The sequence below is a fragment of the Myripristis murdjan genome, chromosome 9, assembly GCF_902150065.1.
Source record: "Myripristis murdjan chromosome 9, fMyrMur1.1, whole genome shotgun sequence".
In the NCBI taxonomy this organism is placed as follows: Eukaryota; Metazoa; Chordata; class Actinopteri; order Holocentriformes; family Holocentridae; genus Myripristis; species Myripristis murdjan.
In genome coordinates, this window is record NC_043988.1 from 21,764,239 (window position 1) to 21,791,819 (window position 27,581).

Consider the following 27,581-nt stretch of genomic DNA (forward strand, 5'->3'; position numbering starts at 1 on the left):
GAGTCACATTGAAGATGACGTCACAGCAGTTTCACGCAGCGTCGCTATGAGGAGCAGCCATACCTTGGGGGGACACTATCTGCACTGAAAAACGAAATCCAGAAGTACCTGTTACCAAAAGCAAGTACAGTCGAGCCGTACCATCCAGTGGAAAAGCGGCTTAAGCAGCTATATATCAACTAAATCAGTGGAGGTGTAAACATGTCTTGGACTCCTTCAATACAGCAAATCTGTCTTACATTTCTAAATATATGGGTCTGTGATTTTCACCATATGTAAATTTGCAGCCCCTGAGTAAACCAACTTGTAATTTAGTTATATTTGCTGTCCGTGGACACAAGCTGAAAGCTTTACAACAGCAAACACTTCATCTTTCCAACCTGTTTGAAAATCTCCCGCGGCTCTAATTCTGAGCAAAACAAGAACATCGAAATACAGAATTTCATCTCATCCCATCCCCATTTAAAGTTGTTCATTGCCCTATAGCACAAATCAGACTCTAACAAACATCTGTTGCAAAGCGTGAAGGCTTTTCTCAGTTTGTCCCAGAGTTTGGAATACTTTTTATAGAGATAGGAAAGAAAGAAAAAAACTCATTAGAGTATAAGAAATGAAAGGTCTGTCTAAGTTCAAATCTTAAACAAAGACACAGCATGGTACATGAATATCGACAGTAGGTGTTTCCTTTGTGTGGTGGTGTGTGATTGGGTTTGAGCTAAGTTTCATTTAACAACCTAGAGGTTTAGTCTGCCTGTATAGTTCTGCTCATCATGCATTCTGTATGATCTAAGAGCATTAGTTTGACTCTGATTACTCTTGCAACTCTGCCCTGATAAAACATCTCCATTAATGAGCTCCCTGCCTTAATGATAACCCCCACACTCTTAATGAGACAACTCACCTTAATGAGAAAGGGAACATAGATGGGTATGCACTGTAAGAAAATTAAAACACATATAGGCACATACTTGGCTCCGAGTAAGCTGAGGAAAAATCTGAGAGCACTGGCCTCTCCAGAGTACTGCAAAAATAAAGAGAGGGAGAGAGAGTGGCTCCAGAATTTAGATTTTACTAAGTACACAACTCTATAAATTGGGGAACCTCAATGAAAAAGCCTTAGAATTAAATCTCTGGGTGTGGGTGTGTGTGTGTGTGTGTGTTTTTTTTTTTCTTTTTTTTTTTTCTTTTTTTTTTTGACTGTTTTGGATTCTACTTGTTTTCCCTGACTTAAGACCAAGATTCATACATCCACATCATTAGTACACTTGTAGGCCTGTAGGAGATTAAAAAGCACTCACAGATTGGCTGAGAGAGAAATATGGAGGAGCGCAAAAGCAATTACATCACCTTAATAAGAAAGGCTGATAGAAACACAGAGAGAGCAAAGTTGCTAAAGTTAGACAACAGAATTAATCAAGAGGGCAAATGCCCATTCTAAAAAAAGGGAGAAAAAAAGACTTTCAAAATGCATTTTTCACCTGTCTGCTCTGGTCTGCGTCAGGTCTAGCCAGCACCATGACGAAAAAAAGAAATCTTTAGATATCATATCTGGATTTCGAAGATAAAAAAGGGGGATGAGTCACAGTAATTCCTGACATTTTGTTTTTTAGGGGCAAGCTACAAATTCAGTTACAGAATTTTATATGAACTAAAGGACAACATTAGGAGGGGAGAGATTTGAGGAAGTGATATAAATGGATTTGGTATAGGGATATCTGGTTACTATTGACCCTTCCTCCTTATCCTCACCTCACCGTCTACCCACACCATTTCTCATTCTTTCATCTACCCCCCCTCCTCCCCCTAGGCCTGCTTCTTCTTCTTCTATTCTCAGTGGAAAACCTCTCTTTCTGTGTCACACTCCTCTCTGCCACCCTCCCCTTCTCTTTTCTCTGCTTTTTCCCCCAATCCTCTTTTCTTCCCTTTTCCCCTTTTCCCCATTTCTCCCAACCTTCCTCTTCCTGTTTCCCCCATCATTTCCTTTCCTTTCCTCTCCTTTCCTTTCTTGCCCTCCGTCCATTTTTTTTCTCATCTCCTTCCCCTCCTTCCTCCTCTGCTCTGCCTCTCCTCCCTTGGGCTCCCAGCCAGTATTAGGGTGTTATTCACATCCATCCTCCCCTTTCCCTCCTTCTTCTCCCTCCATCTCTCCCCCTGCACTGTCTTCTCATTTTCATGCGGCTCGCTGGGTAGCCATGCTCTGCGTCTTTATCTCTGTCCGTGGGAGAGGAGGTGGCTGAGTTCCAGGGACTAATGGACTTTTGGAAAACGCAGACAGCCATGCATCACAGTCCTGAGAACTGGAGGAAGAAAGAGGCAGACTTTGGAATGAGGGAGAAGGAGAAGGGAATGGAAAGAGATGAGAAGAAGGAGGAGAGGTACAAGTGAAAGTGGTAGTGAAGGAAGAATGAAAGTCAGAGGTTATTAAAAGGCAATGCAGGGAAGAAGAAATTAGTTCCCAGGTCTTTTTTTTTATCTATACTTGGGTCATCTGTGATATATTCAAGCAGAGATTATGAGCCAGGCCAATGGGGCCGGTTTCCAGGGACCTCTGACCATCAGGGGCCTCCAGGCCACATGGCCCTGGGTTAATGAACTGAGATGGAAAAATGTGTAAAGATCCACAAACATTACTTGACCATTTGGCACTAAATGTAGGAAAAATGTGAAATAAATGAAGATCTGTCTCTTGGCCTCTCAGCATACACAACACCCTCTGAGCACTAGGGGCCTGTAGTGCCCCTCAGATCTAAAATATATATTTCTTTGAGTATGAGTCAGTTAATGAATAATATTGCAACACTGATATTGTGGATCTAAGCTGTAGCCAGCTAGTCATGGTGCATTTATGACACAGTCACGGCATATCATTGTCACTTTTATCATGGAAGACCTTGAATTTTTTTTAGTTAGGCTGTATGTTTTGCTGACCCTAGCCCTGTTATGTTGTAAAGCTTTTGTAAGCTGTTTTTGTGTCACATCTAGGTAGTAGTGTTTTCTATTTTCCTCTCTGTCACACAGATATCGTACCTCCTCTTCCACAGCAGGCAATGCACTCTCCTGAGTAGACTTGGCCTGACCTTTTCCCTCTTTGTGCAGAGCTGCCTTGATGTCAGGGGATGGGGACAAGAACCCACTAGGCAACAGAAAGTCACAATGGAGTGTCCACCCTGGCCATCAGTGTTGACAGGAGCTACTAATAGATAGGGGAATTGCCAGTGTGCTTCACAACTTTGTACACAGTCTGGTTCCAATGATCGGCTGTTTTATGTTTTTCTCTTACTCCAGCATTCCTCTTGAGAACATTATCTCGATTTCCAAGATGGACTCACTAACCTTGGCATCATATCTCTACTTGTGCTTGTGAGCAACTCTCTCACTGTGTTCAACATTACCTGATAAAGAGACCAACCTTACCATTTTGTGTCATTTTTAGTACAATTATAGTCAGGAACTAACAACTGCTCATAGTCCCACCAACTGGCCTGACTCTCCTCCAGTGTGCCAAGCATTTTGTAGGAGTGTCTGACTACAGCATTCAACAGGCTTTGCCACATTGGTGGTAAGAAGTTTTTCTGGTTTTCTTAATCTCCAACAACTGACACAGCTCCTTGATGACAGTAGACTCAAAATCTCAGCCCTGATCACTATGTAGGCCTTCTGGTATGCCACAATGAACAAAGAAACTGTTTCACAGTGTCTTAGCCACAGTTCTGGATCTCTGATCAGAAGTCAGCAGCACTGGGCACCCTGGTGGCTCACCGTGTAGAGCACATACCATGTAACACTAAGGTCGCAAAAACCAGGATTCAAATCCAGACCAGACCCTTTGCTGCATGTCATCCCCTTTCTCTGCCCTGTCTTTCTCCACTGTGACTGTCTAATAAAGCATAGATGCCCAAGAAGTCAGTACCACAACAGCATATTTAGTAAAATGGTCAGTTTTGTCAACGGTCAATGACTCGGCTGGTAACTGGGTCAATCCTCTGCTCAGCAGCCCATTCCAGTGGTGTTCTCAGAAAAATGCTGGTTCCTGGAATTAAGTCAGCATGAGATAACTCACTGGTGACTTCCCAGCAAATGGGTGCTTGAGGTCAGAGATATGGGAGGATTTTGAGCACAGGACTTCTTCCTGGAAAGCATATAACATGCAGTGAGGTCATTCTGCTGTTTTGCTATCCTGGAGCACTCTTTAACAAACCCTCTATAATACGCTGTAAATCCAAGGAAGCACTTATGCTCACAGATGGCCACATAGTGAGATTAGCAATCTTCTCAGGATCTGTTTCAACCCCATTTTCAGAAACAATGTGTCCCAGGTGTGATGGAAGAGAGCGAAGTTCTGGTCAACTCTCAAAGTGAAGGAGATCTCAGGAGACTGTGCTGTCTTATGTCTTATGTTTATTGATGCTCAGCTAAGGAGAACAGAGTATGAGCGCTACAAGTGCAAACTCTGTGTAGCACCACACCAATACTGAGGGTTGCTCACTGGCATGCCTTATTTGAAGGAGGTATCTTTACCTAAGTATGCTAGAGGTCAGCAGATCTGTGTTAGTGAAAGACGTCAGTCTGGTCTTGTCTCACAATATGTGGCATATCTCAGACTTACGGCCTTGGTGGTATGGTGGCAGTACATCTTATCGATACAGCTCAACAGGGCCTAATGTGACCTTACAGCTACAGAGGAAATTCCTTCACACCAGGTATCTTCCAGATTTCTTGAAAAAGTGGCACTTTTCAGGTGAGAGTCAGAATCACCACTTTCATTTGAATCAGATTTGAGAGACTGATCAGTTGTGGCCACTGCAGATGCAAAGGGCTTCGGTACTTCAGTATCACTCTGGCTTTGTAAGGGGTGAGTCAGGTTCAGTCTGATGGTATTAGACTCAAACTATACAACCAGTGATTGTCAACTGGTGGCCTGAGTGCCACATCTGGCCCACAGAATATTAATGAATTCAGAAAATGTATGGAGGAAAGGCATTTTTTTCTGGTTGGCTTGCCACAAATTTTATAAGGGACACAAATCTTGCAGTAAGGATTGTACCAGATAAAGAATGGTAATTCATCTTTTTCTCTCTTTCTTTAGGCCAGATTTCAGTAGTAGCCTCGGCTCTAGAAGCAAATGAATCATGGCAACAGATTTAACTGTGCATGAACAAGGAAGATTTATGAACATGTGTTCAAGAAAAAAATGAAAAGAAAAGCATTGTAGTCCAAGTCAGTGTGTACAAGTCTTTATCTCAGTCAGTACTCAGTGTTTGTCTAAGCTTTGTCAGTCAAGGTTCAGTTCAGTTTGTCTTTAATAGGATCCTTATTTACTTACCACACTTGATTATCAGTTATCTATACAGTGAATAATCACTGTAAGTAAGGGCAAGTGGTAAGTATTTGCATTAAACAATCAAATTTTAAAACAATAATATTTAAATAACCCACAAAAAACACTGGTTTTCCTGAACTGGGCACAACACCACTAATACTGACTCTAGAGTTAATCTGAAAGGAGAGAAAAACTGGATCAGACCAGGTACTCTCGCTGATTATAATACAGTTGCATTATCCCACTTAAAACGCACAACTTTAGCTTACCTTGTAAAACAACGAACATATTTGCATGCCAAAGTTTATCCATCACATAGCCTAATAGCTAAATGCATTACTAGTAGGGATGGCTCGATACCACTTTTTCACATCCGATAGCGATACTGCAGCCTTGAGGATCGGCCAATACCGATCCGATTCTTTTTGTCACTCTAAAAGTTGTTAATAATACGTGGATGTAATTTGCTTGATACTGACATCTAAAAACACCACATTCACTGTACAACAACTATTCTGGTCCGCTAAAGAAAGAAGGAAAATATGTGACAACAACTGAAGTCATGTGTAACTGCTGTGCCTTAAACTTAAAGCACACATCGCTTTTAACAGCATTTGTAAACACAACAGACCCAGCTGCACCATTCAAATGTTAGAAATAAAATACAAGTACAACTTGGTGCAAATTTTGCATGTGAGTTAGTTTTATCAACTCGGAGTAGTTTCACCTCGAGTTAAGCGCGTGCACAACAGCTATAAGACGAGTCACCATGGCAACGGCGAAGCGTCAGGCTGCGTTTTTCACCCCAGTTGAATTGGAAATCTTAATGCATTCATACAGCGAGTTAGAACATGTTTTTTTGTTTTGTTTTGTTTTGTTTTGTTTTGTTTTTTTTAAATTGCAACACCGCTGCAGCAGCAAAGGAGAGGGAGATGGCGTGGGAGAACATTGCTGCTCGGGTCAATGCGTAAGTTTAAATGTAGTCCGTTGCAATCAATAATATTACAGGGGAAAACTGCTTGAATTACTGCTGGCCTATGAATTTATTTCATTTAGGTGACGTGGAACGGTAACGCTCAAAAAGATAATTGTCTAGAAATGCTAAAACATCTATGCGCGGTCTTACAACCATCTCCCAACGAATATTTAATTCTCTGCGCAGTAACACTGCACCTTCATCCACGAGATCGTTGTCGAAAGGACATGCCATGTTCGTGAAAAAAGACGCCATCTAACTACTAATGGACTTCTAACAAAGGCCTACTGACTGTTTTTTTTTTTAATCATTAAAAAAAAAAAAAAGGCAGAACTAATATGCCACGCCAAAACTTGCCTGCTGACTGAATGAATGAGGAAGTTAAATACCGTGTGTGGCTGAAAGAGGGTGGACACAGAGAGAAACTCGAGGTTTCATGAGAAAAACCTGGTCCCGACCAGGTTAGTTTCATGGAGTCTCTTACTGCGGTAACTGACCGAGAGCTTAAGTTACCTCCCTCTGTGAAACAGGCTAGAGTTACCCCTCTTTCTCTGCTTTGAGTTACCTCCCTTTGTGAAGCGGAAAACTAAAAGTTTCCCTCATTTCAGGGTTAACAGACTCAGAGTTTTCACTAAACCTGCTTTGGGAAACAGACCCAAGATTTGCTGCACTAAAATAAAAACGGTTCGTTTTTCTTTGCACTCGCCTGTAAAAAGTCCGTACTCCTTTCCATGCTGCTTCTTCAGATGCTTTATTAAGTTCGTTGCGTTAAAACATCCGGTTTTGCTACCACCCCTTGAGACACTCATATTGCAAACGTTGCGTCAAAAACGTATGGCTTTTGACATGACTACAGCCAGAGCCCGTCTAACTCTATATTAGACATTCTCTGCTACAGCTCTGCAGGCTTCTGCTCACATGACGAAAACACAGGCACATGGCAACCATGGCGACAGCTCGTCTGTGTTGCGGCATGTCGCGCAAAGTGAAGTTGAGGATATATGAGATAGCTTGGGCTTATGGATCGGATCGGACGGGTTCTAATAAAAAAATCCGATACCCGATCCAGTCACTTTGGCCTGGATCGGACCCGATCGGACCATCCCTAATTACTAGTGAGCAAGGGCAACATTCACAGGAGATTTACTTTAAAAATGCACAAAAGAAAATGAACGCAACTACAAAACGGTTCATGGTGATCTTCAGTCACTCAGCAATTGCAACTAAGAAATAGCCAATATGATTCAGTACTCCTTCAAGGTATTCAGTTTGCAAGTTAAACTTTCAGCCAAGTATCATCACTCAACTCAATGCCACATTGCAAACAAGGAAGGACTTCCTCCTTCCCGATATGAGGCAATGTCTCATTTGATACCCTAATGTGTCTAGTGACATGACTAAATTTCAAGGAAAAGTCAACTGTTAATGGCGTACATTTTGTGTGGGCTACACTTTTTATAGTGGATGTTTATGAGGAACCTTCAAAGACACTTGGGCCCTTGGGCCTCATTGGACCATGATCCAACCTTGAACGCATTTTGACATAATATCTAACAGCCCGAATATAAAAACAAAAGATTCCTGACAATGGAGGATCAAGAGCCTTGAAGTTTACTTGCCAAAAACAAAATATCAAGGATGCACAGGGTGATGTCAGTCTAACACAGAGAACTTTTGTTCCTTGTTCTTGTGTTCTTGAGAAGTTTTCTCTCTCGGAGTCAGCTTGGCAACAATGTTCTCCATAAAGACACAAGAATCGATCTATTTTTTTTTATCCAATACCAAGAACTCCAGGTCAACAGAAGTATCAACCAGGAGTTGTTGGATTTGATAAACACCTCTAGAGGGAGAGGGAAAAGGAGGGCTATAAGTTTTAGTCTGAGACCTACCAGCTGGAATAGCTTCAATTGCCTAGGAGACATCTCAGCTTGGTGTGAATCAATAGTGCACACATACACACAAACACACATTTGCTGACATTGGTACCCTCTGTAATGCACACAAGGGTCGTGACCTCTAGAGAAGAACAATGAATCCTGTGTTTCTATCGTCTGAATCCTGATGTCACACATCACGTTCCACAGACACACAGAGGCAAAAACATATTCAAGAACTTGTTTGGTAGTTGGAGCAGGGATCATTTCCAGGCCACAATCTCTGCCCTCATTGTCTGCATCTGGTCAGGAAAACATGGATGTGGAAATGCATCTGTAATGACCCAATGTGACCCACCAGTGACAGAATCATTCCTAGTCTCACTGCAGACCTCATCATGCTGCAAGACATGCATTTCCAAGTATATCTAAAGTCTGTGAGGGAAGAGACTGTAATTTGCAGTCAGCATGTTGACATTCAGCCCAAGTACAAGTTGAACTCTAGGGCAGGCTTCTGTCAACCACAGTCATAACTAAGAGAATTGTGCAAACTCTGGGGTCTGATCTTTACTTTCTCTTTGACAGACTTTCATGCTGACAATATGAGGAAACACACATAAAAATCTCTGACCCTGTCATGTTGGTTGCATACTGGGATGGTGACTGTTAGGTTCAAAAAGTGGAGGGAACTTAAGCCGAAAGCAAGGAAGGCTCAAGCAGCATCACAATAGCAGATGCTTTCAAATATTGACGATATCATAGGACCAGTGAGACTGTATGATCTGGATATTTTGTATTATAAAATAACAGCTGTTCACCCATTTTATGTGAATGTGATTGTACAACCATTCAAATTAGAGAGGTACTGGCACTTACTAGCTTACTAACTGGTAGTTGCCAGAGTTGCTCAGGTTTTGCTTTCTGATGTCAGATATTCTGTGCTGGGCTTATTGACATTCATTCATTTTAACAGTAATTCTGGTCCTACAGGTAAAGCTCCTTCCAAAATCATAATTATTCAGAGATAAATAGCAATTGTTGAAAAAATCTCATTCAATTTAATTACCTTTGGGAATAAATGGTGCTACAGTGAGCGATGGTGTGAGAGTACTCATCTGCCTAAATCTGTCTGCCAAAGCATCTGTCTGAGTGTATCAGTCATCATTTTCTCTTCTTGGCTTCATAACTACTTCCATCCCACAGTTCCAATTAAAACTTCTCCATATTATTCCTATGTCTAGCATATTACCATATGCAAGTCTTTTTTATATAACTCCGATATACTGATAAGCTGTAGCTTTGAGGCTTCCAGATAAATTCTCTTTCTAAAACGGGAACTACTGCAATGTGTGCCAGCGTTTTCTGTTGTTCCTTGGTGGTGGGAAAGAACTCCTACACAGTATTTAGACCATTTGACACCAAAGCTCATGACTCAAGCCAATTCTAATAATCTTAATTTAGGAGGTCTTGCAGCTCCTCAGTGGTGTGAGAAACAGCTTAGGCTGTGTTGAATCTGCCTTTTGTTTTATAAAAACTACTATAGTAAGATGTTAAATTGATTTAAGCCATTCTGCATATTGTCTGAGCCTAGTCAGTGTCCAATTTGGTGGCATTGGCATGGCACCTCTGCTGTTTTGTCTTGCTGATGGATTTTGATCTCTACGGTTCATTGGAGCAGTTTGAGACAGAGTTTGAAGCAGTCGGTATGAATGTCAGCCCCTCCAAATCAGTGGCTTTGCTTTCCTCCTCGAAAAACATGGCCTGTACCATACAGGTGAACAGCTGTCATATGTGGACAATTTCTGGAATCTTGGTGTCTTATTCACCAGTTTGGGTGAAAGGAATCATGAGATTTACCACAAGTTAGCTGTAGTGGCTGCAGCAACGCAGACATTATATTGGACTACAATGGTTAAAAGTGAGCAGAGCCACAAAGCAGAGCTCTCAAATTACTGTTTGATTTTCATTCTGACTGTCACCTAAGTTCACATGCTTTGGGGAATGACTGAAAGATGCACCCCCTTTTGGAGGTATACCAGGCATGACTGAGGGAGAAGGCCCCAGGGCAAGTCCAGGACTCAATGGAGAGACTTGATCTCCCAGCTGGGAGACAGAGACACCTGCCAGTCTCTCTGGAGGAGCTTGAGGAGGTTGAAGGAAATGACATCTGGGTTGCTCATGGATAAGTAGCAGGAAAATTGAAGGGAAGGAAGGACTCTCTGAATCCACTAGCCACTGTGGCTGTTTGACTAAAAGGTTAGTTTCATGCTCTGCTGGTTAGTGTTAGAGGTTTGAAGATGTCAGGGATGAGGCAGCAGTAGCAGAAGAATCTGTTGATTTGTCTGTCATGCCACAGACCCATAAGGAAGTTGGTTAAAATCATTACAAAATTCCTCTGATTTGTGGCATTCAGTGACAGGGAGGGGAAATATGAAAATTTGATTTGGAGCAATGGATTTTTGACAGCACCACAGCAACTGCACAGAGAAAACATGCCAACAAAAATGTTGTGTCTGGTATGGGTGAGGAGAGTGAGCCTGATGCGTGACAGCCTCTTGGTCTGTCATCACTGCCTCTTTTCCACTGAGAGGAAACAAGAGAAGAAGCTCAAAGAAACACAACACACATTACAGTTATGAAAGGCAGGCAAAGCAGAGAGGGGGAGATGGGAAGGTCTCTGGACTGCCGCTGCTATTTTCTTACTGAGTGTCATCCTAACCCATTGATGTGAGCCCGCTGTACACAAAAAGACATCAGGTGTTGTGTGTTTGGTACAAAGGGAGAAAAACTGAGTGCTGAAACTGACCTTTGTTTTATGTTCAGAAGGTCAGTAAGTTTAAATACTGCAAAGTTTACCATGTGTGAGTAATGGGTTTATCGATGTGTTTTTCAATCTGAATGATGTGCAGATGAAGCCTCTTACTGTAGCTTAGATTTTAACTTCCCAAGAGACGCATATGATCAACCGTCTGTTCTGTCTCTTTCTCATCTGCAAGTCTTTGTAAGGTTTTTTTTTCTCTCTTCTCTTTCTCTTGCTGTACGTCTGGCTCATTCTGTCACCGTCTGCCTGTGCCCCTGTCATGGGACAACACCATTTCATTTCTCTTTCTCTCTGTCTCTCTCTCAATCTGTCTCGATTTCCCATAGCTTTCTCTACTTGGCCTCCCTGCTGTGCAGATGTTGTTTTTTTTTTCTTTTTTCTTTTTGTTGCCAAAGACTTCAGAGAAGATCAAAGAAACAAAGTATCTAAAATGCAAAATAAAAGTGTTCATTTTGCATATACTTGCTGACCTTGGTATTTCAAAACTTTTGTCCTTGTTTCTGTTGGTCTGAGAGTTTTTTGATTTTGTATAAGAAAACACAAACTTGGGTCAGGACCTTAAAGACTGGTCAGACAGAAAAAGAAAGAAGACTGCTCTCTCTCTCTCTCTCTCTCTCTCTCTCTCTCTCTCTCTCTCTCTCTCTCTCTCTCTCTCTCTCTCTCTCTCTCTCTCTCCCTCTCTCTCTCTCTTTTCTCTCTCTCTCTCTCACTTAGATAAAAGGGAAAAGTTCAGAAAGGTACCTGTTTCCAAGGGGCAGACTTGGGGCACACACACACTCCCTACCAAGTTATGCAATAATTATACACACATTGTTCCCCAATTCAAGACAAAAAAAAAAAAAAAAAAAAAAAAAAAAAGTTTTTTTCACACTGGGCATACAAGTGCTTTGAATAAAACATAGTTTGTTTGTAAGATTTATTTCCCCCTTCAAGGGAGATGAGGTAGATTGCTGAATCAAAGTCAGTGGGTGGTGTAAAGCTTTGGCAATTCTAAATGCTCAAGATGCACTGCCTCCCTTCTTACCTCAGATGCCAGCAGAATGCTGTTTAATGATGCATTGTTTCTTTACTCCTCTCATGGAAAGCGCCAAGAAATTGAGTATTTTTATTGTTTTTATGTGTGCATATTGTATGATGTATTCATGCATAATATATTATATCTGTGCCATATTGTTCTCTACCGTTTACTCCTCTATAATGTGTATTTGAATCAAACATCAACAAAGCCTGACACATTTCTGGGTTGACTTTCATTTATCCTTCTTGGAATACTTCAAAGTCCCTATTCACCTGGTGTTTCTATTAAATTGCCCTCTTCTGAACCAGAAATGCTGCTTGTACATTGCTTCAGTCCAGTTCTGTTTGGCTGCAGCTGCATTATAACTTTTCGCTTTGGCTGGATATTAAACTGCACAAAGCAGCAATAGAGTAAATTATGTCCATTTTATTATATACCTAGGATACAGCAACAATGTACATGAGATGTAGTGTACATGATGTAACTTCAATGCAGTGTGGATCCAGCTAAATTTTCTTGTCTCCTGAGGAGAATTTGGTCCAATATTTTCAATAAAAAACGGTTTTCAATAAACCAAGCTCTGAAAGTACATAAACTGTTTTTGTTAGCACAATAAAAACCCATAACAGTTCACCACAACAAATACCAAATGAGCATTAGTTGGTAAAACCAGACAGGGAGTCAATACCTTGACATAGTGCAATAAAAAGCTGCTAAATATGCACTTATCCCACAGGCAAAAGGCACTATCATGTGCAAATTAAGGAATGTGATTGCAGTGGGGATAAATTAAACCTTCTTTCCTTGACCATTTAGTTCATATTCCATTTCCATTGACCTGTAAGCCCCTGGCCAGAAATCAAACTAGTGACCCCCCGGGGTTGCATTCATAAAATATGCTAAAATAGAGCTCCTGTTCCGAGCACAGCTTGCATTTCAAGGCATAATCACATACAAGGTTAGGCGACTTGACCAGTGACCCTCAATCAGTACATCTGTTCTTAGCAGATTTGTAAATACGGGCTTTTGCTAATAGTTGGTCTTTTTGAATTGAAAGTCAAGCTACTGAAAAGGGATGCTCACCCCAAGATCAGCTACTTCTATAATAAAAGCTTAACTAATTGCCAGTTCCTTGCTTAACTGTGTAACCAGAAATGTGAAGCCAGTAATAACTCAAGTTCAGTAAATGAACTAGATTTTTTTCAGCTACTTTTAGGTTACTTTATTTCCAAAATTCTTAGCTGAAGTTCAACAGTTTATTCTAATACAGAGTATAAAAAGATAAGCTACAAGTGTTCTCATAACTTGCAGTGATTATGTAGTATGCCATACAGTGTAAAGCAGAACACAGTAATCCTGATACCTGTACTCAGTCACTCCTCAAGCTTTGTGTTGTCACACCTTGGCTATATTGAACACGTAATGTATGTGGACTCAGCGGATGTTCCGTGGAATCTGTCTTTTTACTGGCTACTGCAGTGCACATATGGTGTGTGATAAGTCACAGACAAAACATTATGATGAGGACTCATGTTGGGATTGTGTGAGATTGAGTCAGTTTTTGGACCCAGCACAGCACTTTTTCACTGAGTTCGTGTGAACCAGGGAAGTTAACGTCGACAGGCAACCATGGCTATGGATAAAGTTACGAAGCAATGCTAGCTGGTCCTGGCAAAATAAATTCCGACAGGCTGATCTAAGTTAAAGTAATTTCCTGTGTACTGGTAGTTTAAAATACACACACTTTATGACTCATTTCTGTGTAAAAGGGCTGTGTACCCCTCACATAAAAAATTACAGATGACTGGTCTACTTTTACGGATCTCTGCTGCCCATACACACCACTTTATGCACTACTTTCACACCTGGTGGAACCACTTTCATTGATTATAGTGCAAGCGTACTATTGCAACATCCGCTCGGTGAACAGTCCTCATACATTTCGTGTTCGTAGTGGCCACGTCATGAGTCATGCGTAGCTTCCACTGTTGCTCAGCAACGCTCCACACAGAAAAAGGCTGATGCCCTAGAAATGGATGAACTCTTATTCCACTCCAGCAGCACAGCTGTTATGAACCCGTACCCATCAGCTGTGTGTGTGTGAGAATTCATTCAGAAAACAGGCACACAAGAACATATCTTGGTCATAAAAAAGGCACACTTGACACTTATCAAAAGCAAACAAATGCAACACACAACTTCATTATGAAAAATACAATTGAACAAAGGGACGATGAAAAGGAAACAGAGAGAAATAATAATTTTGCTGCCAGATCCTATTAAGGGTGGCATCTTAGTTTTGGCTCACTGATCCGTCTCGGATGATCCGTCTCACCAACATCTGTCTCCAATTACTCCTCTCCTCCACTATCACATCTCTCATCGGCTTAACGGGGTCTGAGCAAAGATTTGCATACAGCATGGCAATAGGCGATTAATTTCTGTTTTTTTTCCCTCTTCCTGGAGAAACAAAGAGGACTAATGACAGCTGAGGGTAATTAAACAACAGAAAAAACAAAGAGAGAAGAGGGATTGAAGAAGTTGTCATATTGCATCGCGGGGGATGGTGGTGCCTGTTGCCACCAGAGCAAGCAGGCGAGACAGAGCGCTGCGTGAGGGATTGATGCCACCTGTGTGCCAGGCTTTCATCATGTGAGATCTAGGCAAGAGCTTATCCATTAGTTTTGGTTCTTGGGAGGGGCAAATGGTTGTTCATTCATCTTAGAAAATGACAAGCAAAGCTGTTTTTGCTGTGGAGTATGAGGATGAAAGTATCACACTTATGTGCTAAACTTCAAACTTCGATGCTACAAAATAAAGATGTTCTATTTTATCTTTTTTCAAACAGTTTCTGTAATTTTTAACCATGGGGACAAATAACCTACCAAGCTTCTCTTTTTTGACAGAAAAGTACAAGACTGCAACTTCTGTTCTGAACAGAACGGTACAGTTTAGGTACAATACAGTATTTGCCAGCACAAGTCATTGTGTTCCGTCTCATCTTTTAAAGAGGAACTGTCCTAAAATAACCTCCCCCACGTATATTGATGCAACTTGACGCATATAGGGAGGTAAGAAGCGGTGCCGCCTCTCTTTCCTGTGCTGTGATTGATTTGTTTGCACGTAATCCAATCTTTATTCAGATTTAGAGATATCTGCAGGAAGGCGGCTAGCGCAGACTGGGGGGAGTGTTTGGCTGGGGAGCAGCCTCTCGTTGTAATGCTCTCTGATTTGTCAAATGAGGCCTAAACAAAGGCAGTACAGAGCATGTGGGATGCAAGTAAAAATGATACAGAGAGAAGGAGCCAAGAGATGGAGCTAGCTGGCTTAAATATAGACAAAGCTGTTTGTGAGACTGTTTTATTATTTGTATGTGAGGGAGGAAGTGAGGCAACAAAGAAAAAGAGAATAAGAAAAAGTATATAAAGTATACATGTGTATTTACAAAAAGAATGTTTCCCACACAGCCACTTGCTTTCCTTGGGTGCTGGTCAAGCACAGACAATTCAGATATGTTCAAATCTTGCAGCACACCAACAAATCTCTAGACCCACTTGATCAGTGTGCTGTTTAGTTCAACATATTTTACACGTAAAAGACATGGCAAGCAAAGCTTTTTGCATATTTCCTCATCAAGCTTGCTCGAAGCAAGATGCACAGCACGTTGATTGCCAAGTTGTTTTTTTTTACTTGCAAAATTTGTTGAAATAAATAGTTTATTGATCAAGTGGGTATAAAGCTTGGTTGGTCCAGCAGGATTTTTGCATTTTTAGAGGGTTTATGGAGCATATACATGTGTTTTCTGATGTTTAGATATTTGGAGAAGCTGTTGTACAGTGTTACATGTGTGAGAGTTAAAGATAGCAGAGGCTGATTTGAGTTGGGCCTTGTTCATGCTCTCTCTCTCTCTCTCTCTCTCTCTCTCTCTCTCTCTCTCTCTCTCTCTCTCTCTCTCTCTTTCTCCCTTTCTCTTACTCGCTAATTCGCTCACTCTTCCTCTGTCACCCCCACCAACTACGCTGTAACACTCTCATTTGCAAAATCAGACAAATTCAAAGCCACAGGAGAATGATGCATGAAAACATATGCAGACATATGCAGAGAGTGAGTGCCCTGGGGACATAGTTTAGAGTTGGTAGCAATTTTATGTGTACTTGGGTGTGTGTTTGTATGTGTGTGTGTGTGTGTGTGAGAGAGAGAGACAGACAGACAGACAGACAGACAGACATATTCAGAGAGAGGGAGAGTAAGTGTGGGAGATTGTGACAATAAAATGCATACGTCAGTAATTTTTTGCATTAAAACCATTCTTAAACTGCCGTGAATGTGTCACCCTGTAGCTCAGATATTTTCCTCATAGCCCCAGAGCCATCACCACCAAGTAAAGCAAAGTGTCGTGATGCTGTGTTGCATCAGTGAGTCTGTACAGACCAATATAGAAAAGCCTTTAGCTTCACAACCTCAGTCTTAAAGACTTGTTGGGCAACATTTTGTCAAATGCAAAAAACAGGATGAGCCAATTTGTTGTTATATTTATGCTGTAAAAATTAAATCTCCTACATTTGCCTCTTACATTTTCTCCATCCCTGATCAAGGCATATTCCCCTTTGTTTAAAGCTAAGTAATTCATTGGCAGATTTTTAAAGTAATGGAAATGGGTTATGTTGCCTGCTGTGAGGATAGGGATGAGCAGGCCTCCCAAAATCCATGTGGGTAACACAATGGTCTATGCAGAAATAATACATGAATAAAACTACCCTTGTTGGCAAAACTGCCTTCCTAATTATGGCCATAAGTCTAAATCTGAAGAAAAGAAGAAAAAAAATCCATCGTTTCAAGGCTTCAATACTGAACATTTAAAAGAATGACTCTGTGCTAAGGGACAATTTGTTGATAACTTTTTAACTGTAAAATTCATGTTCTAAGTAATCATAAAGGAGGATGAAGAAGGGTAGAGAGAGAGAGAGAGAGAGAGAGAGAGAGAGAGAGAGAGAGCTGGCCACTATAAGAAATCTGTGCAGGCTCTTGTGTCACCTACTGAGTGTTGTATTTGTCAGTATACCATATGAGACAACTGCATAGTATAACTATCACATGCAACACAGTACTGTAGTTTCTACCATGAACGGCAGCTTTTTTTTTTTTTGTTTCAATGATGCAGTACTTGAAGATTACCTTTCAGGCTTTGTTCGTTTCCTTATGTAACTCCAGATTGCCTGGAGAAAGTAATTATGGGGGGAAAAAAGCCAAGCGAGCAGCCCTAAGGTTAGTGATCATAGAAGTTTTGGAGAAAGGTTACAGAAGGTTGTTCAGTGTTGTTTTAATTCAAATGAAAATATTGCCAGGTCTGTTCTTTGATGTTTTTTTTTTTTTTTTTATGGACTACTAGAGCTTCCTTTAGCCCTCCCTTGGTCAGAAGCTCTCATTGCATCTTCAGTGAAGTCTTTAACTGGAACTAAAGAAGAAGAACATGTCATTTTTAATGTTGGTTTTCAGAAGAATTTTCAAGATTTACCTGTTTCTTTTAAGGCCGGTCTTGGTCAGGCTTCTTTCTAAATTGCCAAGCTCTATTGTAGCGTACATCCATTATCGAGACCCCGTTCAGAAGTCTAAATTGAAGACAGAAGGTCATCATCCCTCCCATCCATCTCCCCGGCCATTAAGCCTTTTCTTAAAAATCATAGCTCTACGCTGCAACGAATATGTGTTTGACAGCCTCAATGGTAGGCTATTACGGTTTTATAAAATGATTCTGCCATAACAAAAACCCTTCAGAAGCAATAAAGAAGACATAGAGCAGATAAACAATAAAACAGCAACAGCATTAGAATCGTTTGTCTTCTGCCGCAGAAGTAGAGATGAAAATTAAAGGGTGGGTGTGAGTGATTGAGAAAAGAAAGAGGAGGGAGAAGCAGGAGAGATGGTGGGATGGTTTTAATTTAGTGATTATGGATATTACTGGGTTATCCAAGTCACATTTGTGGGAGAGAAAAACAAGGCTCAATGCAATGATTAGGATTCATTGGTGGCTGTCTGGAGTGTGTGCATGTGGGTGGGTGGGTGGATGGGTGGGTGTGTGGGTGTGTGTGTGTGTGTGTGTGTAAGTGCAAGATTCTGTTTTCCGAGTGAGAGAGGTGCGCTAGGTCTGCTTGAGCCTGTGTTTCTGTGAACACAAGTCTGTATGTGTCTGTGTATGTGTTAGAGTGTTTGTTGCCAAGGTGTGTATGAGGAAAATAGCTTTTGATAATTACCTTGGCACAATTAGAGTCACAACCCTGGAAATGGAACAGAGGCAGACAAAGACTGTGTTTGTGTGTGTGTATGTGTGTGTGTGTGTGTGTGTGTGTGTCTGTCTGTCTGTCTGTCTGTCTGTCTGTGTGTGTATGTGTGTGTTGGGGAGAGCAGCGTTAAGATGCAGCAGGTACTGTTGAGTATATGTGTCTGCCTGAGCCTGCATGCATAAATACAATATGTGTATGATGTTGTAATCTCACAGTAAAGCCCTTTTCAAACCGGTTAAGACCTGAAACTGCAGACACTTAAGAGTGCACTGGAGAGAGGACTTATAAATACAACAGCGTAGTTATTACGATGTGCAGGACTTTCAATTTTAATAGCAATTCTGAGATGCACCAGTAAAAGAAAGCACTTAAAGTTGTTTAAATGCTGTGTAGGAATAGTGAGTGGATTCTGTAAAGGCTGACTCTTGGTTGTCTTGTTTTGGTGAGATGGTGAGATGAAGCACAGAATGCTATGGCCCACTATTAATTCAAAGTGGAATCACTATAACACCATGTTCACCACTGGAGATCATTTCTCAATCCTGGGACAAGAAAATTGGAAAACGATAACCAAGTTTATTTTTTCTAAGTTTAACCAACTATTAATTTTGCAGGGGCGACACACAGTCACCAGAACCACTCTCCCAGAGATCCTTATTCATTAATTTAATATTGTTTACTGTGTACAGTTGGTGCAGCGGTGCTACGTAGGGTAAGATGAAACTTAAATGATCACTGTGGGGAAATTGGGTCATTGCAGCAGCAGCAACTAGTGATATGATACATAATAGAAAAATCGAATATTTTATATACACTATATAATGTATAGATAATGTATATACAGTGTACAGTGTTATAATGTAGACTGTATGAGGGAAAAATAATATAAAAGGATGGATAACAACATTTTGAGGATATACAAAATAATACCAATAGAATGCACTAATACAGAGAGAAAAATTAATCTAGAATATGTATAACATGAAAATATAAAATAAGTGTACATCTAAGAACAGTATGAGCAAAACATATAGGGGGTGTGCAAATATGTTGATTATGTTCATATTAACAGACATTTGTTTGTGTATTGTGAAAGAAGAAAGGTTTTTGCCTCATCAGTATGTTCCATTTACACATGTGAATCCTCTAATTCAAATATGTGCATTACCAGCTGTCCACCTGAGAAATCACTACAGAAACAAGCACAAAATCTCCAGGGAAAAAGCAACAATAAGCACAGTGCGTTTGTATTATTTTATGTTGTCATTTACAATTGTTATCATATTTACGGATGGAGGAACCATACAAATAGAAATGATCTTCTTCATCCCAACCCAAACCTCATCCAAAATGCTCTCTTGCAATTTGCTCTCAAGTTCCTCCCCGTTGGACTTTCTATCCATTATCTTCTTCTGCAGCTCCCTTTGGACGGACTTAACTTCCTCACGGTCCCCAGGCCAGAAAACTCTCTTTTATCCGCTGAGGAGGATTTATTGTTCTTTGTTATCCAGGGTTTGTTGTTTGGAAAACAGCAAACTGTTTTCGTATGAAGCGCATCGTCCACACAGAAGTTGATGTAGTTACTGCAAAGGGAGAGCCCTTCACTATCGTCACTCAGCACCCTGCAGAGTGAGTTCCAACTCAGAAATTCCAAGACAGTCCTGCCCCTTAGTTTCCTAGCTGCCCTAATACTCAATACCACACTCATACAATGTTGGTGGCAGTGGGTCTGTACCTGGACACTGCCTGTATCCTCCTGAGGTCTGATCTGCTTTGGGAGGGAAAAGAAGTGGAGACGTACGCAACTCTACCACCTGAAAACCCTCCAGCATGATCACCGTCTGGTGGATTCCCGTGTAACCGTATCTTTATGACAACATTTACATCCATTTACATCTGTCCAAAATATTGCTATCCAAATTATCAAGTAATCTCAGCCCACATCAACATCATAATTTGCTTAGAATAGCCCAGAAAAGCATCATACAGTGACTGTGAAACCACACCTAAGATGCCCAAACAGCTTATTCATTGCAATATTGGTTTTAGTATTTTAAGAGTCTAATCATAGACTTGCAGAGAATTATGAATATGTCTCACTTGTCTTTGTGATACCATCTTTTTGGATACTGTGGCCCCCAAAACTTGGAATGATATTCAGTGAAGTTGAAACATCATGTACTGTTTAAATTTATAACATTATTTTAAATCTTGCTTTTGTTAAATGTTTTGTTTCTGTGACCTGTTGGTGCAGCATGCTGCTCGACTGTTAAAAATAAGGCCCTACCTCAGTGTGACTCTGGGGTGAAATAAAGCTCAAATTTTCACTGCAGTATTTCGAGTATCCTCAGTAAAAGAGAGTGTCCAGCCTGCAGCAGCTAATTTTTGTATTTTTTTACTGGCCGATCATGTCGTCTGTGGGTGGGACAGCAGAGCTGACCAGGAATATTCTGTTAACTGGTTTACTTGTAACAGCACAAATAGTCAATCGCAGGGTGTCAACGGTGCATGTAAACACCTTAACCCTAAATAAGACCTTAACTGGTGTATGGCCCACAGCCAGCTTACCTTGTGCATGCAAATGCTGCATTCAAGCACATTAGGTTGCATTGCTTACCAAGGTGTGGAGCTCTTCCATCTTGTCTGCCAGTGACCTTACATTCCCCGTGATTACAGATAAAAGGGAGGGTTCAGATCCCCTTTCTCTTTCTCATCCTCATCTCTCTTGTCTTCTCTTGCTGTTGAGTCAGCCGCTCAGACCAAGGTCGGCTACACTTTTAGATTCAAAAAGCCGTTCCTGGCATTGATTAAACCCTTAAAAAATCATCTCTGTTCAACAAAATCTATGAATATGCAAATAGTCCTCACCTCTATTCAAATCTCCACCCACCCTCTGCCCCTCTGCTTCTCACATACCCACTCACCTTCGACTCTGCCCATCAAATACACAAACCTCTGCTTGTTTTCTGTTTTTGCTTGCTACTATATGCTACAGAATGGCAAGCCGCAATACAGGAGCAATTCAGCCATACATGTTCGACTGGAAACCGATTCCAAAGAAGTACAAGAGCGAATTTTACATGGAGAAGCGGGTGGCTCTGTTTTTAATGGGGAGGGAGAAGCTGATTTGATTGGCCTTTGTTAAAGTCCGCCCAATCTCCACCTGTTAATGATGTATGGCTCCCACTCATGGCATTACCTCCTGTGCCAATCCCCTCTCCACAGATAACGCCGGGATAAGGTGGCCACACCCCAGAGAGGATATTAACACCAGCACTGTCATCTATAACCTCCCATGTGCGACCCTCACATGATAGTGGTTTACGAGGATGCCCAGCCCATCCAGTGTGGCAGATAATATCAGTCAGAAATCACTGAATACAGGTATCATAATTGTATTCAGCACTGATTCATCCAAGCTTAGCAAGACAGAGGCATCTTAATGTTCACTGGTGACTTGTTGAAACAGGACAGTTTTACATATTTCATTTGTAAATAGCTTATAATCTATCCAATTCAGAAGCAATAAAGAAAAGCCATAAAATTATTTCTCCAGTGCCATAAAATGTTTTTTCCCCACACTTTTTAAGGTTGTAAAGAACAAAATGAACCATTCTGATGCCCTGTAGTGAATTATCTCACACACACACACACACACACACACACACACACACACATACATGTGCACGCAGGCACACACACACACCTGCACACACATACACACATGCTTCAGAGGACATTAGACTGTGAAATTACCCAATCAGAGGGTCTTGTCTGTTCTCAGACATTAGTCATCCCACATAGGCCAACTGAGGTGATACACACGCACACACACGCACACACGCACACACACACACAGAAACATTCACATGTACGCACACACACAAAGCAAAGATAGAGAGGTTTGAAAATTTTATAAAGCTCCATTAAAGTTGATGACATACCAAAGTCCAAAATAATGTGTTGGAGGAAAGTGAGTGTGTGTGTGTGTGTGTGTCTGTGTCTGTCTGTCTGTGTGTGTGTGTGTGTGTGTGTGTGTGTGTGTGTGTGTGCGTGCGTGCGTGTACGGCACATGTAGTTGAGTATTTTACACCAGCTTCTTTCTCGCCCTGAGCTATTTGAGTGAATTGTCAGAAGAGGTGTCGGGGTGTGAATGTCACAGCCAAGTTGTTATTCTGAACTTTTCATTTTGCTGTGGAAACGCAGATTTATAGTGGCTGTTAACGAGAGGCCATTTTGACAGCAGCATAGGCCAGAAACTTCTATAAAACAGACTGTGGATTTCACCTTGAGTCATGATAACCTTTAGATCTTTCTCAAACAGAAACTTTCCTCGCACCCACTGCCCACGAGTGCACAAACATGCGAGATACGCATATGCAAACAGACACACAACGCACACTCACACATTGTACACACCACAAACACACACCATGCAGACGAATGATGAGCCAACAAGTCATAAACACGACTACATCTACAGTCTGAAGGAATATTGAACCGTAAAGCCGCTGTGCCATAAAGTGTGCTGTCTCAGAGTAAGAATATAATCTTGCTACAACGCCGAATTGTTGAAATAAAGCATATCAGTATGCTGGAGTGAGTTTGTCCTCACACACCATCCAGCTCCACAATGCCCATGCTTCATTTACTCTACCGTGATGCGGCTCGTCCACTGAGACAACACAGAATAAGAAATTCATACAAGGTTGCTGCAGTGTCGGGACTAAGGGATGGAAGATGATCTCAATCAAGTAACTTATGAATAAAAACATGTTTCAGTCCATGTTTAAGCCATTCTCTCTTCTCTCAGAGAAAGCTGATGTAGCTTCTCTTAGGCACCGAATCGCTGTTTATCCTGTTGATGATGCTAATAAATATGTTATTAGCAGAGGGCAACTAAATATAGACATTTAGAGTCTGCAGAAATCACTATCTTAGGTGCAGGCTGATCCTTGTGTGTTTTTGCACTTTTTTGTACAATTTTCCAGGTCACATTGACCTGGGATATCATTGGGATTTTACAACAGTACTGAAATAAAATATACATAAAAAGTTTTTTTTTTTTTTTTTTTTTTTTTTTGGTAGGTGCAGGATGACACTTCGATTTTATTTTTGCACTTTTTAGTTCAGTTTGCCCGGTCATATTGACCTGGGATATCATTGGGATTTTGAAGCGGCACTGAAATGAAAATGTACATAAAAAGTTTTTTTTCCAGTATTGTCTACACCAGTGGTTCTCAAATGGGGATATGCGTACCCCTAGGGGAACATTGGAGTACTACAGGGGGAACAGGCAATTTTTTAAAAATGTTAATTTATAAAATATAAGTCATGCATGATTCCCAAAATAATTAGCATATCCTATAATAGTTCTATAAAACATGTAAATGTAAGTTTGATAAACCACATTTTATATTCAGGTGTCAAATGTGTGTGATCGTGGTTTAAATGGTGTGGTCGCCGAGCGAGGACGTTTGTTCACTGTGACCGGGAAGCTAAGACAACAAAAAATACAATAAATTTGTGGTTGAAACGCAGCAGTGATGCAGTTGAAAACAAGGAGAAAGAAGTGAAAAAGAAGCAAAAACAGAGCTGACAAAATATCCTCAGTATCAGGTTGTATCAGTATCACTAATGGAGCTGGATTGGACCTCTTTATATAGGATTTTTTTTCTACTTTTTTTCCCTTTTTTTCACTGGTCAGAAGGTACTTTCAGATATTTCAGAGGGGTACATTATCAAAAAAAAAGTTTGAGAACCACTGGTCTGTAATACGGTGGCAAGCATTTGTTACTGTCATAATCTCTCTTCACCCTTCGATTACTGTCAGGTCAAAGTGGCACAGGGATATTAAAGTGTAGCCATAATGACTCAGTCAAAATATGATGTTTCATATGCTCTTCACTGAAAAAAAGTCAAGGCCATTGAGTTTTCAATGATAATTCACTGCATCATTTTTCATCAAATTTAAAACAGGTCATTTTGATCCCAGCACTTCTAAATGCTTCACTGAACACAGAATACAGAAACTTGTTCAAATGAAACTTGTACGGTGATTCAGCCGTTTTCAGCAGACGGTACATTCAGTGCCAGTACCAAATATATACCAGTGTTAAGTAAAGCACTCCTATACTATAAAATTCTGTTAAATTAACATTATTTTGTATGAAATGAAATTACTGAATAATACTTTTTTTTTTTTTTCAAGGATCTACCTTGGCCCATGTTGGATATCATGCTGGAGCTGTATTGAAGTTGTATCTTTCTGCACATTGGTTTACTGTGTGTGTGTGTGTGTGTGTGTGTGTGTGTGTGTGGTTGTTTTTGCAGGTGAAGTATGGCCGGTTTGGGTTCGTGTGGGATGCAGCAGTGTTAGAGTATGTTGCCATCAATGATGAAGACTGCTCCTTCTACACTGTCAGCAACAACGCTCCAGACCGTGGATACGGTATCGCCATGCAGCACGGGAGCCCATACCGGGACATTTTCTCCCAGAGGTAGGAGTTACACCAGAAAGTCAGCAACATCCTTCACTGCACTGAAAAATCCTTTGAAGCTTGTATTACATTTTTGCACACTGACGGATGTTATTATTCTAGTTATTTTAGTTCCATGTCTCAAATTTAAATCATATTGTTTTCTATTTTAGGTTTGAAAATAATTACATTTTCTAAGTTTGTCTAGGGTTTTTTTTTTTTTCATTGAAATGTCATTGAAATTATTCCATATACCCAGTATAAAAAAAAAAAAAAAAAAAGCTGTCATCCCTTAAGGTTTTTCCCCTACAGTGCTTTTAGAATCTGCTGTGTAGGTCACACACCAAGTAAATTGCAGATTGAAGCTTTTCAATCTGTTTTCCACTGGAAAGAGGTGAATTCAGTTTCACAACTTGTGTGCATCTAGGTTGCTTAGGCATATGGGGAACCACTGGTGACTAGCAATGAAGTTAGCAACAACATGGCCGCACAAATATGGATGTTTTAAATGCTTATATCACTAGAACTCCAAATTATAAAAGTCCAATCATGTGCCATGTCTGTACAGCAATGATGTTTCTCTCAAGGCTGCATAGGGATTGTGTGCCTCAATTTATATTGTAAAAAATATTCTGTCAGTGTTGCTGTGTGTGTTTGCATGTGTGCGTTGTATACATGTGTGTTTGTTTGTGATGACAGAGGAAACTAGACTGTATATGCATGAGCCAATACGTGCCAGCTTTAAGGAATGTGTGAGTGTCTATGCCTGGCTGTTTATGCCTCCATATCCGGTGAAGCGTTGAGCTACTGAATATTGCCTATCATGGCTGTTATTAAGCTAAACAAGGAAATAATTGACAGGCCATGTTTCCAATTCCCTCCTATTATTACAGGGACATTGTCACACTCTCGGGAAGCCAGTTTTGAACAGTTTACTCACACCGTTCCCCGTGGTTCAAACAACAACAGACAGAGAAATTGTAAGGAGAGAAAATGATCACAGAGGTATAATTGTTTTGTTTTTCTTTGGTTTGTTTTTCCATGCTGACACTCTGTATTATACAAATTAATGAAGCACGTAGTGGAGGTTTTACGGGAATTATATTAGCAGTCCCTGTAGTGGGACAACAGGAGAGAAATGTACGACTCGGCCTGATCTTTTCTGGTGCCTCTAGTCACAATGACATTTTTCCGGCACAAAGTCTAGGAGACCGTTTAGTTGCACCATGCAACTCAGAATTAGTGATTTTTGGGAGGGCTTTTGTGTTGAGTGGTTCACCCCTTGTTTTAAAAAAACAAGGGGTTTTAAATCAAAGGTCAGGTTTGTTAATTTCCCCTCATCAAGTGGGCTGGACACCAGTGGCTGCTGAAAATATTAAACAACATTCAACTCAAGGTTTGAGCAGAACATTATTGGCCAAATTACTACTACTACTACTACTGCTTCCACTACAACAACAGCAACATCAACAGATAATAATAATAATAATAATGGTAATAGTCTTTGTTCATGTACATATATATAGAGAGCAAATCTTACACCTCTCTACAGTAGGTGAGATCCTTCAGGCCAGGCTACATCTACATTTCTACTGACTGTGAAAGCTTTGTTGATGGTGACAGACTTTGTTCACCACAGATACTTCTCAGGTACCAGGACATGTATCCCTATAAAGTTCCCAGGAGCACAGTGCTGGTTGTTAATTGTTAAGAAAGCTCCTCTATCAGTATGCGCTATCAGACATTTCTGGTCTCACTCACTATTGACATTTTGTGGCTTCGCAGAATAGGATGCGAGGATGAGATTGATATGCGTTTTGACATGACAGAAGAAAAACAACAACTACACCCTCGGGCTTTCTTTCTTTAACAGAACACTTTCTTGATCAAAAAAGAAAGAGAAGAGAAAACAAAATAATACAAAGAGAATGGAGAGATGCCACAATATAAATAAATATACTAACAATCAATAGAGATCCAAATTGTCAGTGATTGTGGGATGTAATTGGAGGGGGAATCTGTGACTTCAAAAAAGTATTCACTTTATCATCGTTGTGTGTGCACGCATGTGTGTGTGTGTGTGTGTGTGTGTGTGTCTGTGTGTGTGTCTGTGCGTGTGTGTGCATGCTTGAAGAGTATTGACTGCCTGCGGGTCCCCTGGGGTTATGTTAGAGATGAAAAATTATTTATTTGCGCTGACACTTTAGAGAGAAAGAGAGAGGGCAGTGTCATTGCGAGTTTCTGCAGAAATAGACAGTTTGCTACAACTTTTTCATCCACTTTGTTTGCTATCACGCCGCCATAGCCAGAGTTCAAGTGCAGCCTCGCCCCATATCTGTGCGTAGGCATGCATCTGTGTTTGCCTGCGTGCGAGTGTGAGCTTTCAGGTGTATGTCACTGTTGTTGTTTGAACAAATAATGTGAGAGTGTGTACGTGCTTGTGTGTGGGTGCTGCTGTTCAGTGATTTGATGGAGGCAGACTGCTGATTTGCCAGACAGAGTCAGAAAACAGTAGTCTAAAGGGCTAGTCTGCTAATTTAAACTGACAGCTTCTGACAAGTTGTTTTGAAGAGCTGAAGGGGTGAGATTGTGCGAGAATAAACTCTCTCGCAGGCATGTATTATTTCTGGGTGTATGTGTGTGTGTGTGTGTGTGTGTGTGTGTGTGTGTGTGTCCGCGGGCATTCATATGAAGATTTAACATAGATTGGAACCGTAGCAGATGGAGATCTATGTCGTGGTTATTGAAAATATTGTGCTGCAGTCTAAAGAGCAAAGCTGTAAACTGCTTTGCATACAGAAGATGGTTACAT

The 27,581-nt window shown here is 40.8% G+C and overlaps 1 protein-coding gene across 1 annotated transcript in view; it reads left to right on the forward strand.

Moving 5' to 3' along the window:
- grid2 (glutamate receptor, ionotropic, delta 2) overlaps positions 1-27,581 on the forward strand; it is a 607,933-nt gene that overhangs the window by 547,257 nt on the left and 33,095 nt on the right. The window contains exon 14 of the mRNA XM_030061028.1: positions 24,624-24,790. Within this exon, the coding sequence (XP_029916888.1) occupies positions 24,624-24,790 (167 nt within the window). The remainder of the gene's footprint in view (positions 1-24,623; positions 24,791-27,581) is intronic.